The following is a 15,109-nucleotide window of genomic DNA, read 5'->3' as shown; positions in this document are numbered from 1 at the left end:
GCTTCTTCACCTCGACTACAGTAGCAGACACTCATACGACTTCACCATGTCCTTTTCAGACGATCGGCTCTGTCGCAACTGCACCAAGCTAGGTCTGCAGGCAATCTTTGACCCGGCTCGGTTTGACGGTCTCCCAGTCATCGGCTCGGTTCAGAGTTACAAAACTAGCTGGACCAAGTACATCCAACATGTTGGAGACTGGAGACCGCTCACCCGGGAGGAGAGAATCAGTCAATACCCCCCAGGCATTATTCCAAGCTGTCCTTTCTGTGACTTCATCTTCTCCATCGGCTTCAATCTCGCCCGCTACCCTAAGGCCGAGAAGGACAAGATCATACTAGCGATTCCCGCCAATCTGCTCTACAACTTTGCTGTTCTAGATAAGGGGCCGGGTAGCGATGGACTTTCAGACTATACCTCAGTATTCCTCCTTGTCATGAACCCCTCCCACTATAAGACAGCGTCCGCTCAGTACTTTGGCAATAACAGCGCCGGCGGTGGCTTGACAGCGTGGATCCGTTTCGCCCATCGGGAGGCGCCGGGAAGTCTGGTCTCTCTTGCGTCCACCGTCATCTTGGAGCCCCCCAACTTTCTTCTGGACCTTCCGATGCAGGGCAGAACCTTACGTGAGGAGAAAATCGATTACGGTCTCATCCGATCATGGATACACCTATGCGAGCATCACCACGACACATGTCGTACCAGCCCAGACTGGCAGACTCTCCCTCACTTTAAGCTCATAGACTGCGAATTCCGTCGGATCATCAACACGGATCCAGGTACCAGGTATCGCTACGTTGCGTTAAGCTACGTTTGGGGAGATGCGGAGCCTGACAAGTACACATACCCTGATCTGCCGGACAGCCTTCCGCCGGTCATCCAGGATGCCATGAGGGCCACCATCAAGCTTGGCTTCCGGTATATTTGGATCGATAGATACTGCATCTGGCAAAACAACGAGACTCATAAGATGAGCCAAGTGGAGAAGATGGACCAGATCTACGGAGACGCAGAACTCAGTATCATCGCCATCGGTGCCAAGGACCCAAGCTACGGGCTGCCGGGCTTGTCCCTCGGGCGAACGCAACACAGTCCCATTACCAAAACGATTGGCCAGGAGAAAATCGTCACAAACTTTAGCCATCAGTGGCAACTTGATCAGATCTCGAGATCAAAGTGGTCCACGCGGGGTTGGACGTTTCAAGAGACGTGTCTCTCCAGGAGAAGACTCTACTTCTCCAACTACGAGGTCTCATTCGAGTGCCACGATATGATGTGCTTCGAAAATCTCACGCGTCCTCTCGCTTTGCAGGGGAATCTGGAGCACCATGAGAGGCCCGAATGGACTCTTCTCAATACTCCAGACGGTATCTGGGCAATAATCCAGAAGTACTGCGATCGTCAGCTCAGATACTCAAGCGACAGGCTGGCCGCTGTATCCGGAGTTTTGAAGAAGTGGTCACGAGTCAACTCAGGGTGCTTTTCGTACTGGGGCATTCCGATAGTCGCCTCCGGCTGGCCTGCTGTAGACGCCACTGCCTCGAAACGCGCTTTTCTCGCCGGGCTGCAATGGGAGATCCGACCTGAAGGAAAGAACTATGCGAGACTGGAAGCCTTCCCAAGCTGGTCGTGGGTATCTCAAAACGGGAAGACGTTGTTTGGCCACCAAGGCTACTTTCACCTGAGACCCCCCAAGTTAGTGGAACTAACGGACAAGTTCGACGCGGAGGTTTGGGTGGAAACACCTCAGGGGGACGTCGTAAAATGGGCTAAATTCTATGAATCTGGTGGTCTTGATGCGTCAATCCTGCAGTGTACGAGGTATCTTCACATCGAAGGCTGGTCTTTCGAGACCGGACCCCTCTGCTATCGACAGATCAAGCGGCGTTCAGGCACCGCGCACGACGACATGTTCTATCTTCCGACAACACGCAAACCTCTAGATGGGAAAGGGGAGTTTGTGGTGAAGTTTACTCCAGACTTTGTATACGAAGATACCTTCCTCGGCCGAAGACTCACGGCGATATGCTGCTCACCTCTGGAATTTGCGACGTGCGCTATAGTTCTCGAGTCTGTCCCGGGTCTCACCGTGAGGATAGGGCTGCTAGCGTTTATGAGGATCGAAGACTTGGGTTCACACGAATCGCAAATTCCTGAGAATCTGCCCTTTTCTGGGCTTCCATTCGCTTCGCAGAGGCGTCGTTTCCGTTTGGGATAGACGTAGGGTGGGAAAGGTTCTCTTCGTATGTGCACTCTACCACTAGCAGCTTTCAACAGGTTACCGCTCCAGGGAAGACCTTTGCTATCATCAATCTGTTGGCCGAGAGACGCCACTGCGCTGAAAATTCCCACATTATCCCTATGCTATTATCACAGACCGTGAAAGCACTTCCGCTAGAACTCCATGATAGGGCCCAAGTCTCGACTACCTTACTCTTGTCGGTGCACTGTTGGTCCCGATCAAGCGTGTCAGAAGCTCTCTCCGAAAATAATTCAAACTTCTGAAATCCCGAGGGTCTCCTTGAAGCCTCTTTGCTTATGCACGTCCACCTGAAGGCACTCCAGAGCCTCAACCATCGCAGACTGAGCCCCCATCCTCGCTTCTATCACATCTGCAGTGAAAGTGGCCATGCTCAGCACAGCATGCAAGCGGGCCCTTGCAGTGAAGCGAACTAATTTATCCCATATAAGGCTGAGCGGGTGTTGTTCGCCAAATATGGCCTGATGCATCCTGCAAACGAACAGAAGGAGTGTCTCAGAGAGTTTAGGTTCCAGGTCGAAGATGTCGTTGAATGCTAGTATTAGCAGCTCAGGTTCCTGTTCCCTTATGAGATATTTCAGTGAATCAAGTTGCTTGTTGAGGTGGCGGAAGGCAGCAGTTACTTCCTGGCTGCTAAACAATGCATGGATGTCGGCCATGTCGTCATGCCACTTCCGGACCCTTTGCTTTGCTTGCTTCCCGTTTGGTCCGTAGAGAATTTGCCCATTGATGACGACCAAGCCTGTTTCGAATGCCCCATCAAGGTAGGAACGTATGATCCGTATAGAATCGTCGAGCAAACGCAAATCCGAATGCAGCTCTATCCGACGAGGGATTTCGCTCTTGGATAAGGTCGGCGAGGGTGTAGAGCATGTTATATCCAAGTTTGCATTCGTATATTGTGCGATATCCACGCTGGTTGTATCTTGTAAGTCCGGCCTATGTTTCAGATACTGAACCACACGTTCCCAGTTGACTTCTTGACCTCGGAGAAAGAACTGAGAGCGCTTCCCGGCAGCGTCGCGGTCCTTCGTTTGTCGAAGCATTACCGCTACTTCGGCTTCTTTAAGCTTCTTGTCCAATTTCTAAACCTTCAGTCTTGACTTGTACATCTTAGTTCTAGACGAGATAGGGTCAGTAGGTCGCGGGTATAGCTGGAGACTGACTCACGTGGCGTTAAAATGATATTGGGTTTCCATGATCTCCCTAACTTGTCTCAGGGACTTGCTCTCATCTCGGTAGAGCCTAGCGATAGTAGGCTGCATACGTTTCCAATCCTTCTCAGTTGCATATGTCTTGCCAGCGGCCAAGCCATGGACATCTTGGAACCCAGATGGAGGACACATAGCGTGCGTTTGTGGTTCACTGATGAGAGATGGGCCTCAGACTAAGAAGGCCTTTCACAAGTTGTGCTAAGAGTCAAGAGTGATCATAGTGTGTGCCAAAAGTTCCTTGCAAGTTGCGCAATTGAGGAGGTAGGTTCTCGTCTCGGCGCCTGTGTGAGCATTGTGGTAATTCTTGTCAAGGCTTCGCTGGCATACGAAACCAATGTAAGGCTTGCCCCAAGAGACCAATCTTCAGCAATTTCAACTCCTCAAGTAATGAGCAGGGCTATGGCACAGTCTGACCTTCTCAGCCGTAAGCTGATGGTAGATATGCACGGTACGTTTTAGACACGTTATTATAACTAAATGGACATGATCACACCGTGCTGCGCCGGGTTGGGGGCACAGGATTTGGGGGCTGTGTCGAACCAGCGCCCCTTTCCACTGAGAGACTGCGAACCTCCCAATGATCAATTTGGTTCTCAACTCCATTCGTAGGTAGCTATGCGTCACATGTAGTGTAGGTACCAACGTAAAGTGATGTGCATGTTGTACAACAATGATGACGGCCCGAGTGGGATGATCGACGTCGTATCCTGACCATTGTCAAACCTGTATCAGCAACAAACCCAAGCCACGATACGGCGAGGGTATCTGCTGTTAGCTCATCGGTGACAGAAAGAGTGTACTGAGGTGAAGAGGAAGATCTTGGCCACAGACATTTCTCGGACGAGGCACCACACCGAAACATGCTTAGTTCGCATCTTTTTACTTCTAGGAACATTGAACGCCTAGCCTAGTTACTTGGGTATCTTACTTGGTACTTGACTTTCAAGTTACCTCTAAATCGCGACCTCTCAATTCCGACTAACGACTCGGAAGACCTGATAATCAAAAATAAGCTTCAGGCATCTCCCCAAAGTCGTCAAGCCCAAGATTACCACCGGGACCAGGCCAGCTTTGCCAGAGCTCGAAGAAATCAGCAAAGGTCATCCCAGCACCGCCTCCACGTCGAGCACCCGTGGTCCCGGGACGATAATCGTACCATCCACCTCCGTAGTGAGCTGGCGGCTGTTCGTAGCCCGGCCGAGAGGCACCGCCGTTTCTGCCACATCCGGGAACCGGTTCGGGGCCGCGACCGCCACCATCTTCCTCGTGGTCGTGACGGGGACCGGGGCCAGGATCGGTGCGGCCTTGACCGGATCCAGGGCCGGAATGAGGACCGAACGCACCAGTACCGCCTCCTACGTTGCCGCCCATACCTGCTCCTCCTCCGTCTCCCAATCCACCAAACAAATCTCCAAATAAATCCTCAAACCGAATCTCCTCCATCGGCCCAAAGTCATCCTCACCTACTTCACCATACCCGCTACTGGGACCCGGTCCAAACCCCCCAACACCAGTATCAGCCTCCTGCTGTCTCCGCCGGTCATAATCCCTCTGCAACGCTTCAAGAAACGCCCTAGCAGCGTCAGAAGCTTCTCTCATATCGTCTCGATGCTGTCCCCCTTGCTCTCCCTGCCGCCACTGTGGATCATGCCGGTGCCGCTGTTGGCCTTGATTCTGTCCCTGTTGCCGTCGCTGTTGATTCTCCTCTTGCTGCTGCTGTTGTTGCTGTTGCCGCCGCCGTTGCTCAGTCCGCAAATTCTCCTCGTAAAAGCGACCCGTACCATAGTATATCCCTCCAGGTAGGCCGCCGACGGGAATGTCCCCACTGCCATAACGTCGCTGCTGACGGCTTCCCCCTCCTCCCCCTCCTCCTCCTCCGCTGCCAGGGCCTTGCTGGCCACGAGGTGTGTTCCGGCCCGAGCTGGCTTCGGAGTATCCGTCGAATACGTAGGCCATTGTAGTTTTGATAGCTCCCTGCCTACGTAGACTTCTTAATCGTGAAAAGTTTTGGGAGATTCAAGAGCTTCTTTTCGGTTGGTTGATGCTACTGTCTGGTCTGGTGTCCAAGTTAAGTTTTGTGGCAGCAGATGTTACGTAGATAGAAGAAAGTCAGCCTATTTATTTGTTTGCTAGTGGTCGCACGAATTAGTGATTCACAGTCTCGAAGTGTTTGAGCATAGCGGTGATGTGGAGGCGTGTTTGATCATTGATTGCTGGAGGCAAGCAGATGTGATTCAGGAATGAAAAGGACACACACGTCACGCGATTGGGGAAGCATTCAACTCGGGTTATGAACTAGCATTTGTTACAAGCACAGCAATTTGCGCCAAACGTCTATGTACTGGCTCCGATATCGTAGCGCATTGCCGCGATAAAATAATACGGACTCTCGTCCCCTGCGCCAAAGGGGGGGGAGGAACCGGCGTTTTATGCCTGTTTACCTGCTTTGATAGGTAAAGCTGGGTATACTAGAAAACATACATTACAGGTATCCAGGATCCATTGAAACGTATGATGGCTCCTAAACAACGCCACGCAGAAAACAATCAAAGAAAAGGGTAATTATGTCGCGGTAGTGTTTGTTTCGTTGCGCAAAGAGACGGGTCCTTGAAACCCTGTTGATGGTCTGACGTTTTGCATTTCCATACCCTGGACATCGACCTTCTGATCCCGGAGAGCACCGAGGCGTTGATCACCACCACTGTACCTCTTCTTGAATTGGTAGTAGGTAGGAGGCCTCGGTCGGCAGAGGACAACGATCCAGTTCTTGAGCATGCTGCCCTGAGTGAAGGCACGGAACCGCTCTGCCTTGATGAACTTATGGGAGTTGATGTACTCCCTTGTTGTTTCGCCTCGCGCCATGAGGAAGATGTGGTAGCCCATGAGAGCAGCAGGGTATAAGAAAGCAATGAAGCCGTAGATGACCATGGCGAAGGGAACGCGGAAGTCGTCGATGGATTTACCAAAAGAAATGTCGGATCGGTGCATGTGTACGAGGATTTGGCCAAGAGAGGCGCCGAGAAGGTAGAGAGAGAGGAACGTTGCCGAGGAGACGAAAGCAAAGAAATATCGGTAGTTGCGTTTTCCGACGCAGTTGTTGAGCCACACGCAGTGGTGATCGTGGGTCTCGATGCAGTTGTCGCAAAGACGGCAGTGATGAGCCCGGGGAGGTCGCCAAATGTTACATGTTCTGCAATGTTTGACCGGAACTTCCATGGCGGCCGTCGCCGACTCTGCTGACTTGATCAGCGTCCAGTCGTTGGTTGGAGGCCCGAGCCGGAGAGGGTCCTCGGTCGAATCTGCAGGTGGGAAGGAATGCAGATTTCGAGGTAGAATCTATGCGCGGTTACTTATACGTCTTTGGAAATCAATAAAAATGACGACTTACGCCTGGGTCCGACAAGGATGCGTGTAGGAAGGAGGAAATGCAAATGTAGAAGACGTATCCGAAAGTAATGGGAATGGCCGGGCTGATGTTGTGCCATATCCAAGGAGCTGAGAAGACGAAGAAGAGGACGGCGGGAATGATGATGAACAAGCCAGTGGCTACATTGACTGGCCTATGCTTGGTGTTCTGGAATCGGCCTCCCAAGCAGAAGACGGTATTGCCTTCAAAGTACTGGAAAACATAGCCAAGGTTGGTCTTGGACTTCTTCAAGTTGTTCTTGTCGGCAGGTCTCGAAGAGTCTACGGGATTGAGCTGCGGTGTCGATGCGGTCGATGAAAGCTTCTCGCCGCCAGGTAAGGTCCGATTAGACTTGTTCTGGTCACTTCTACCAGGCAGCAAAAAGCTCGAGCGGAATGATCGTGGCGATTTGATGGGGCTAGGTTGGTTGCCTCGTTCTCTAAAGCCCCTATCGATATTGACACTCAGGTTTCGGCTATTGCGCTGATTCCGTTGCAGCGGAGTGACGCTCTCGGACATACTACCGGCGGCATAGTGACCATGAGTTGGGCTCGTATTTGCGGTGATTCGATCGTATGTTCCTTGGTCGGTGTATTCGGTGCCGCGAGACGGCGGCGGTCTCATATTGTCGTCGTCGCTGAGCTGCCGCTGGAGACGTGCAACGGGATTCGATACCGGGTTTGAGATGACGCTGTGCCGAGCATTTGGTCCACCACTGGCTACTGCTGCTGCTGCGGCGGCACTCTGGTTGTGTTCAGGCGTAGGTTCGGTATCTTCCAATGTAGGTTGCTGGCGAGTCGCAGGTCGTGAACCACCACGCTGGGCCTGTAACTTCTGCGAACTCATGGGACGAAAGAAGGCTGAAGATGTAAGAGACGGAACGTGGCTTCGGCTTGTCGAGCTGGGCGGTCTGCTGCTGATCGAACCAGCGGTACTGCCGCCCCCGATACTTCCCCTCTTCTCGTTGAGACTTGTGATGTAGTTCATCCGTGGGGGCGGGCCTCGTCTCCGGCCTTCGAGGGGTCCAGACATGCCAGTCTTGGCCGTGCCTGGCCGCGACATAGTTTCTGAAGGCAGACCAGATTTTCTGCGCGGGTGTTCGGATAAGGTCTGGGCAACGGCCTCCCCGCCGTCGTCGGACGCGATATCAGTCATTCGCGACGAGATGATACTCGGCGGGCCTGGTCGGTCGGAGCGTCCAGGAAATTGAGGTTTCGGAAAGCCGCCATCGTCGGTAGGCGTGGTGGGCCCACCGGCCTGTTCTTTTGAGGTCATTTTGTGCGATATTGTCGCAGTCGAATTGGCGGCGCAACGATTTTTAATAGTTTGCAAGGTTCCTCTGCTATAACATATCGCTTTTTGGACGTGGTGATCAAATATTGTGAGGTTGGGGAAGAGCCTCTCGAGAGCGTTCCAGGGGAAGGGTGGTGGTCGGTCTTAAAATCGGCGCTTTGACATGAGGTTGTGATGACTATTGCGCGGGACGAAGGGTTCGGTAGGTTCGGAGAATGGATCGTGGAAGGTTTGGAAAAGGCTGAAGCGCAAAAGTCTGCGGTCGGAATCTGGTATTAAAAAGAGGTCGTGCGAAGGAATAGGAAAAGGCCCGTGTATTGAGGCGAGGGAGTGAATCGGTTGGTATCGTTTGTCGTATTGTATCGTGAAGAGAGAGAGAGACGGAGAAAGGAAGGTTGGGTTGGCGAGCAAGCCATGAATGAGCGAAACGAAGAGACGTCGGACAAGACTCAGACTCTCGTCTTGTGCCTGGTGTTGCTTTTTCGAGACCAGAAAGCGACCAGACCAGGCATGGATTGCCCAACAGTGACGGAGAGGGATTGGTGCACCGCAGCGCAAGTCGGACGGGGGGGGGTTTCTGGGTGCTGGGCTGGATTCGCTACAAGACTTTACCTTACGGATACTGCGACCCAATGTAAGGGGCGTCACAACCTGGGTATCCGTGCTTTGTGCATTTGGAAGGTTGCATATAGCCCTGATTTGGTTTAGATCAGATAGCGCAGGATGTAGCTGCCGTCTGTCATCACTAACATCCTTTGTCGTGTCTCCCTGCTCATTCACGATAGTGCTGACGCTCAAGCCCCCTGCGGAACGGCTTAGGCCGCGTTTTTATGCAGGCGCCGGTGCAACTAGGCCAGGCCAATTTAATTACAATTGCCGGATCTGGGTCCCAGCTTTAAATTGCTACAGCAGCGACAGCCCAACAGCACGCGGCGCCGCAATGGCTGCTGCAGTGCTGGGGTGATGAGATGAGGAGCACGAAGGACCAAGAAGCGTGTCTTCGTTCAGGTACCCGTCGATGCCTTTGCCCTACGGACACCAAGGTCCAAGTAGCATAAAACGCACAGGCCAAGGTTGTTCTAGCCTTTGCTTTGCGACTCTACTTAATACCAATCCAAACTGGCCATGTTTCTCAGCCTCCCGTTCTTCTATGTTCATCGCTGACATATGAGGAATGCTAAACCGTTGTTTTGCTCTTACTTATTTTCTGTGGCTTAAGACGCGTCTCGCCCCTCCTTTGAACGCCGTTGAGCTGCTGCAACGCTGAGGGTTCCCGGAATGATCTCCCTGCTCTGCTAGCTTGGTCCTCGCTCGGAAGACTTTCGTCCGAGCAGCATCGCTGGGGAAATGCTTGGAACACGGCATGAATAGGGCCAATCGTACACAATCCAAGCATGCTCTGCAGTGAATGAGACGTCTTGAATCCGATCCTCGTCCATGAGGTTCACTGCTTTAACACATCGGAGAATACGATTATGCCGCCATCGCCAGCGCCAACACTGTCCTGTCCCTCACATTATGGCTTGTTTGCTCGACATGGGATACCCTGACCAATTCGGGTCTTCTGACAGTTTATGACTATTTTTTGACAACGAACGCACGTGTCTGCGGACGAACTGCGCTCTACAGTCTCCAGCTTCGTGCACACCACCTCGTTGAAACAGTAGATGCTCAAGACAAGGTCGATCAGCTATGTCAACAGACGCTTTAATTTCGATTCCTTCTATTCGATAGTATACCTATCGGCATGTATCACTGATGCATCGTTGCGTCCCTTTTCGGCCATACGAATAAACTCTTCGATGAGGGTAGCGCACCGCACGGGCAGGCTTGAAGCACGCAGGTCTTTGCGAACCTGATTGCTCAAGATAAGCTCTGTATTTTAACAACGATCTCGGGACGATCGCCAACCATTTAAAGATAGCGAAGCAAACTTTCTTGGTCTATGTGAGACTGTCATCTCTACCCATGCGATGTTCATTGTCATCGCAAAGCGTGAGGCCCAGAGACTTGAGAATCAGGTTAAATTGCAGTTGATCATCACGAGCCTTGGTTTGTGTAGCTTCGATCTGGACTGATATACTTCTCCATGGCTCTCATAATTCTGCCCATAGTCACTGCTATAAGGAAAAAAAATCCTGAGAAAATAAGCTGGCTCAAAGTGAGGGCATCTCGATGTTGCGTGTCAAGTAGATATTCGCTGAACAGGACTCTCGCATGCAGTGAGCCGTTAGTCAGATATATGTTTTAGTGCAATAGCCGCTCTACACGAAAGAATGCATCTAGAGGGCGTAGGATGAGGTAATGCCCACATCGCCCTCGATTGACCAATCACCTTCACCCCTACACCCGGCCAATCGTTTCTCCCGAATTTCAACCTTGGGATCCTGCCTCGACGAACCTGAAGCTCCGAAATCATACGACCAGCCGACATCACTCACAACACCACACCCCCAACAACACCCCGTCCACCACCGCAACAATGGCCTCCTTCGTCGCCCGCCGCGCCTTCTCTACCTCCATCCGCCGCTTCGCTGACGAGCAGGCCAAGCAGACCCTCACCCAGGAGTCCAAGCGCAACCCCGAGACCCTCGTGCGTGATATCCCGTCCATCCAGCCGAGATGCCCTTAAATCGACCCGTCCGCCGTCCACGGCCCGCCGCATCCCTTCCCCGCGAAGCCGAGCTTGATGGGCAATCCAGAACGTATCGCCTAGTCTACGAAGAAGCGATAGTCATGCAGAGGGATGCGGGCGGTCAGGCTGGAAGCGGTGTCGAAACAAATGCATGGCATGCAAGAGAGCCGGAACGGAAGGCTAATCGAATTTTTGTCATACAGATTCTCGGCGGTGTCATGGTTGCTGCCCTCGGCGGTGCCGGCCTCTACTTCGGTACGTCTTAGGAAACATTGAAGAACAATCATCGACGATTGAACAGCCATTGACGTTTTCTCTCCCCTCGCGAAGGCCGCTCCCCCACCTCCTCTACCTCTGAGAGCCCCGTCTTGAAGGCCGGTATGCCCTGGGAGACCGACAGCGAGGGCAAGTACAAATACCACCCCGGTGGCAACCCCGCAAACGAGCCCAGAGACGCTCCCAGCGCCGTCAACACTGTCATCATTCCCGATGTCACTCTCCCCAAGGTACGTTGTATATACCTTCTGATTTATCCTGCCACGGCAGAGAGACTCTCCTTTGTGGGACTTCGACTTTACTCAATGGCCGGGATTCTTCGGGTTTTGTAGCGGAGGAAATAGCCGGGCTGACACTCATGACACAGGAATTGCACGAAAAGTACAACAAGTGGGGCAAGGACGGCTACCCTTAAAGAATTATAGATACCTACGTTGAGAAGACGTGTTTTTGCACAATATGTGCAATGGGCGGAAGGTGGTTTTCGTGTGTAGATAGGGAGAATTCAGTTTTATCCACGTTTTTCTACCTTGGACAGCATCTCCAAAGTTGAATCTGCACCACTCGGCCATGCGGCTCATCAAGCTACCTTATCCGATTTTCTGTGCTCGGAGACTGATGAAGCAAGATTTCATCTGAACATATTTGCAGTAGGAAACTCAATGGCATGCAATTGAATCATGAGGGCAAGTAAAGAATACTCCCAAAAAGAAAAAACAGCCATGCCTTCCCTCGGTGTCACCCAACTCCCCAAAACACCATTCGACTTACGCCCACAACACCACTCCCACACACACAAGAGTCTACACAAAGTCCCCCCGCCAATCTACAAGGCAAGCTGCTCAATCTCATCTCCCGTGAACCCAAAGAGATACAACAAGTCCAACAAGCTCTCGCTGTTGAGCCTCGTATCGGCTTCCATCTGCACCCTCGGCTTAGCGTTCCACGCAACACCCAAGCCCGCCGCGCGCATCATCAGCAGATCATTTGCGCCGTCGCCCACGGCAACGACCTGCGACAGATCGATGCCCTCCTTGGCCGCAATCTCAATCAGGAGGTCGTGCTTCCGCTCCTTGCCCACAATGAGACCCTTGACCTCCCCAGTGAGCTTACCAGCATCGTCAATGACAACCTCGTTGGCGTGCGCATAGTCGATGCCCAATTCGCCAGCCAACCAGCTCGTCAGGGGTAGGAACCCACCCGACAGCACCGCGGTCTTCACACCGAGGCGCTTCAGGGCCTTGATCAGACGGGGCACGCCCTTGGTGACATCCAGGACAGGCCGCAGCTGCTCGAAGCAGGAGGCCGGAAGACCCTTCAAGAGCTGCACGCGCTCGCGGAACGCAGCTTCGAACTCGAGCTCGCCGAGCATGGCGCGGTGCGTGATATCGGCGACGCGCGCGCCCAGGTCGGGCGGATCCTTCAGCGTCGCGGCCATGAGGTCAATGACCTCCTGCGTGATGAGCGTGCTGTCCATGTCGAAGACAACGAGCCTTGGGTGCCGGCGCCACAACGTATCGGGCTGCAGCGCAACGTCGACGCTCCACTCCCTCTCGAAGCGGTAGATGAGCTCATGCCGCCGCAGGTCCGTCAAGCTGAGGTAGCTCTGGCACGGGGCCGGGTCGAGCGTCAGCTCGACGACGCGCGGGCTCTCCTGGCTGTCGAGGCAGTGGTGAGAGGAGCTGTAGTCGGACTCGCCGGCGGGCAGGGGGAAGGTCGACATGAGGTGCAGGAACGAGGTCACGCACATGGGCGAGACGTGGGAGCCGTACAGGTGGTCGAGCTTCTCGGGCTCGAGGGTCGGGGGTTCGAGGGGGAAGGACTCGGGGTCCTGGGTCGGTGCGAAGTTGGCCGGGAGGGACTCTTTGCCGCTGGCGCTGTCGGAGGTGAGGGTCGGGGGGGATGCGACGCCGCTCTTGTTCTGTCCACCGCCGGCGGCCGCCGTGTGGTGGTCGCCGCCGTTCGGTTTATAGAATAGCGTGGCCACCAGGCGCGACTGCTTCTTTCCAGCCGCGGGCGCGCAGTTGGGGTGCGAGTAGCTGTGGTTTAGGCCGCTGCGGATGGTGGGCGGGTTGTCCTCTGAGGGGATGCCGTTGAAGCCCGCATAGTGCTTGTGGTTGGCGCTGTGATTGTGCTGCTTTGGCGGGGAGACGGAGACGTTGCTGAGGTCCTCGACGACAGTGTCGATGCCGAAGCGGCTTTCCGGGTGCTGCGGAGGCCGGTACTGCTGGTGCTCGCGCAGGAAGGAGCTGCTCCTCATAGATGAGGTCAGCTGAGGTCGGGGCGACGTCGTCGACTTGGCGGGGCTTGCGTCGGCCATGGCGGAAATACTCTCTCTCTGGTCTCTTCCTCTACAGCGGGGTTCAAACTACGGTAGACTAAGACGGAGACAAGGCTGAGACGGGAGGGGGGAACGAGGCACTGAGAGACGGGACGGATAGCGGACGATGCAGGAAGAGGAGGAAGGACCTTCAGCAACAGCTGTCGGCGACGGCAGCGGCGGCTTGGAGGATTGCGGGGAGAGAAAGAGAAAGGAAGCGCGACAGGAAGAGAGGAGAGGGGGGTAAAGACAGAAGCTCGGAGCCCGCGTCGTGGTAAACGTAAAGCTTAAAGACTCAGCTCAACTTATCAGCCCTCATTGTTTCGAAAGGTAAAACATGTCTGCGTGGTTGGACGACAGACGGCCAGAGGAGAGGATGGGGGACTCGCGGCGGAGGGCTGCGCGGGTCGCTGGGCACTGTGAAGTCTGACTGTGTGCCCCGCCTCGCCGTCACTGGTCCGGATCCGAACGAAGCCCCGTAATTCCCGTGTCCCGACGTCTTGGGCGGCGCGCGATTGGCTGAGCTGGTGTCGCAATGGGCAAGCTCTCCCGTGGGCCGTGGCTTCCCAAGTTCCCGTAAGTGGACGCCAGTATCACGTGGTTACCCCTCTAAAATTTCTGTTCTGAACTTTTGATATGCTGAGGGGGAGGGGGAGGCCCGGTCCGAATGACATGGTGAGGCTCAATTACATCACTCTGAGGTCGGTCAGTCACTTTCCAGGTTCATATCAAGGTGAAAGGAGAAAACTTTGGCCAGAAGTCCGAACACGTGAGTAGGGAAGTTTGAAGAGAGCGAACTCCCGCCGATCTGCGGGACCATCAGCCTCGCCTGGATCTACCGACGCCTGTCATCAAGGGGAGGGGACGTCAGAGAGGGATGCCAGGACAGCCCTATCGCCGTACTAGCATACGCAGGACCACGCACTGGCCTACCTTCCATGGCTTAGCCCAGGCCACCTGCGTTGTTGGCAGGCAAGCAGTCACGCAGTGCAGGCTCGTCTTGGCCTTTTGTCTGCTGGTAAGTTTGTCATCCACCAGTCACCGCGACGACCGAAAACTGATCATTGCTTCAGGAGCTGGCTCCGCTGATAAAGAATCGGAGCCGCGCGGAAATAAGACGCACGCTTGCACCAGACACCCAACATCATACACTGTCCGCATCCAGGAGACTAGGACACATGTCATCTGTCCGGACTCCGGAGCATATACTCCACGTCCTCTCTTGAGGACGGCGCAGGTAGCCGTAATCGGCATGTCTGTCTGCCTCTGCGTTGGCGAAGGGAGACAGAGAGCGGCGCAGGCGGCGGGATGAATGAGTGGTCACCCAAGTGAGAGCCTTCTCAGCTGTCCCAGGACTCATTACCATCTCATTCCTAGTTACTTGTAGATGTCGAGATGTTGTCCAAGAAACAAAGGGTCCAAGAAGTCTTGGTCTGTTCAGTTCCTTGTTTGAAGTACCAACTCCGAGTCATTGGACTCTATTGGAACGAAAGAGCGTCTTCAACATCTCACTGACAGAGAGAGAGAGGCTCGTACTCCAGTCATTTTAAGAGGCGCTGGACGCGGCGAATACTGAAGCTTCCCTCGGAACAAGTCGGTAAACGAAGGGCGTTTCCGCGGTGTTAACGGTCGAAACGCGCCTGGTGTTGAAACCCAACTGTGGGTTTGTCAGAAAATTTCGCGGGCGGGCAATCATGGATGATGC

The 15,109-nt window shown here is 53.9% G+C and overlaps 7 protein-coding genes across 7 annotated transcripts; 2 read left to right on the top strand and 5 right to left on the bottom strand.

The window, feature by feature from the left end:
* Positions 1 to 9: 9 nt before the first annotated feature.
* On the top strand, positions 10 to 2,218 carry BDP55DRAFT_709488 (heterokaryon incompatibility protein-domain-containing protein; the record flags this gene model as incomplete). The annotated part of the gene is made up of 1 exon (XM_060578130.1): positions 10 to 2,218. Exon 1 carries the CDS (start codon positions 47 to 49, stop codon positions 2,216 to 2,218), a length of 2,172 nt encoding a protein of 723 aa, XP_060436885.1. The 5' UTR covers positions 10 to 46.
* Positions 2,219 to 2,355: 137 nt separating this feature from the next.
* On the bottom strand, positions 2,356 to 3,523 carry BDP55DRAFT_10696 (uncharacterized protein). Its single transcript, XM_060565354.1, has 2 exons — positions 3,431 to 3,523; positions 2,356 to 3,379 (listed from the first exon to the last, which is right to left on the bottom strand). Exon 2 carries the CDS (start codon positions 3,304 to 3,306, stop codon positions 2,494 to 2,496), a length of 813 nt encoding a protein of 270 aa, XP_060436884.1. The 5' UTR covers positions 3,307 to 3,379; positions 3,431 to 3,523; the 3' UTR covers positions 2,356 to 2,493.
* Positions 3,390 to 3,827, bottom strand: BDP55DRAFT_640593 (uncharacterized protein). Its single transcript, XM_060573346.1, has one exon. It carries the CDS (start codon positions 3,604 to 3,606, stop codon positions 3,427 to 3,429), a length of 180 nt encoding a protein of 59 aa, XP_060436883.1. The 5' UTR covers positions 3,607 to 3,827; the 3' UTR covers positions 3,390 to 3,426.
* Positions 3,828 to 4,476: 649 nt separating this feature from the next.
* BDP55DRAFT_625376 (uncharacterized protein) lies at positions 4,477 to 5,430 on the bottom strand (the record flags this gene model as incomplete). Its single annotated transcript, XM_060571467.1, has 1 exon — positions 4,477 to 5,430. One exon carries the CDS (start codon positions 5,428 to 5,430, stop codon positions 4,477 to 4,479), a length of 954 nt encoding a protein of 317 aa, XP_060436882.1.
* A 606-nt stretch (positions 5,431 to 6,036) lies between these two features.
* On the bottom strand, positions 6,037 to 8,155 carry BDP55DRAFT_538801 (DHHC zinc finger domain-containing protein; the record flags this gene model as incomplete). Its single annotated transcript, XM_060567978.1, has 2 exons — positions 6,037 to 6,810; positions 6,863 to 8,155. 2 exons carry the CDS (start codon positions 8,153 to 8,155, stop codon positions 6,037 to 6,039), a joined length of 2,067 nt encoding a protein of 688 aa, XP_060436881.1.
* Positions 8,156 to 10,655: 2,500 nt separating this feature from the next.
* BDP55DRAFT_722372 (uncharacterized protein) lies at positions 10,656 to 11,499 on the top strand (the record flags this gene model as incomplete). The annotated part of the gene is made up of 4 exons (XM_060578596.1): positions 10,656 to 10,766; positions 11,012 to 11,063; positions 11,139 to 11,314; positions 11,452 to 11,499. The coding sequence occupies 4 exons, from the start codon at positions 10,656 to 10,658 to the stop codon at positions 11,497 to 11,499; spliced, it is 387 nt and encodes a 128-aa protein (XP_060436880.1).
* A 411-nt stretch (positions 11,500 to 11,910) lies between these two features.
* On the bottom strand, positions 11,911 to 13,404 carry BDP55DRAFT_538059 (phosphoserine phosphatase serb; the record flags this gene model as incomplete). Its single annotated transcript, XM_060567906.1, has 2 exons — positions 11,911 to 12,955; positions 13,082 to 13,404. The coding sequence occupies 2 exons, from the start codon at positions 13,402 to 13,404 to the stop codon at positions 11,911 to 11,913; spliced, it is 1,368 nt and encodes a 455-aa protein (XP_060436879.1).
* Positions 13,405 to 15,109: the final 1,705 nt, after the last annotated feature.

Source organism: Colletotrichum godetiae (assembly GCF_030913485.1).
Source record: "Colletotrichum godetiae strain CBS 193.32 chromosome Unknown BDP55scaffold_1, whole genome shotgun sequence".
Lineage (NCBI taxonomy): Eukaryota > Fungi > Ascomycota > Sordariomycetes > Glomerellales > Glomerellaceae > Colletotrichum > Colletotrichum godetiae.
Note: the sequence above shows the minus strand (reverse complement) of the source record. Positions and strands in the feature narration are given on the sequence as shown.

Coding starts and splice junctions, on each gene's coding strand:
- BDP55DRAFT_10696 (XM_060565354.1), bottom strand. CDS start 3,306: ATGCTTCGACAAACGAAGGACCGCGACGCTGCCGGGAAGCGCTCTCAG.
- BDP55DRAFT_640593 (XM_060573346.1), bottom strand. CDS start 3,606: ATGTGTCCTCCATCTGGGTTCCAAGATGTCCATGGCTTGGCCGCTGGC.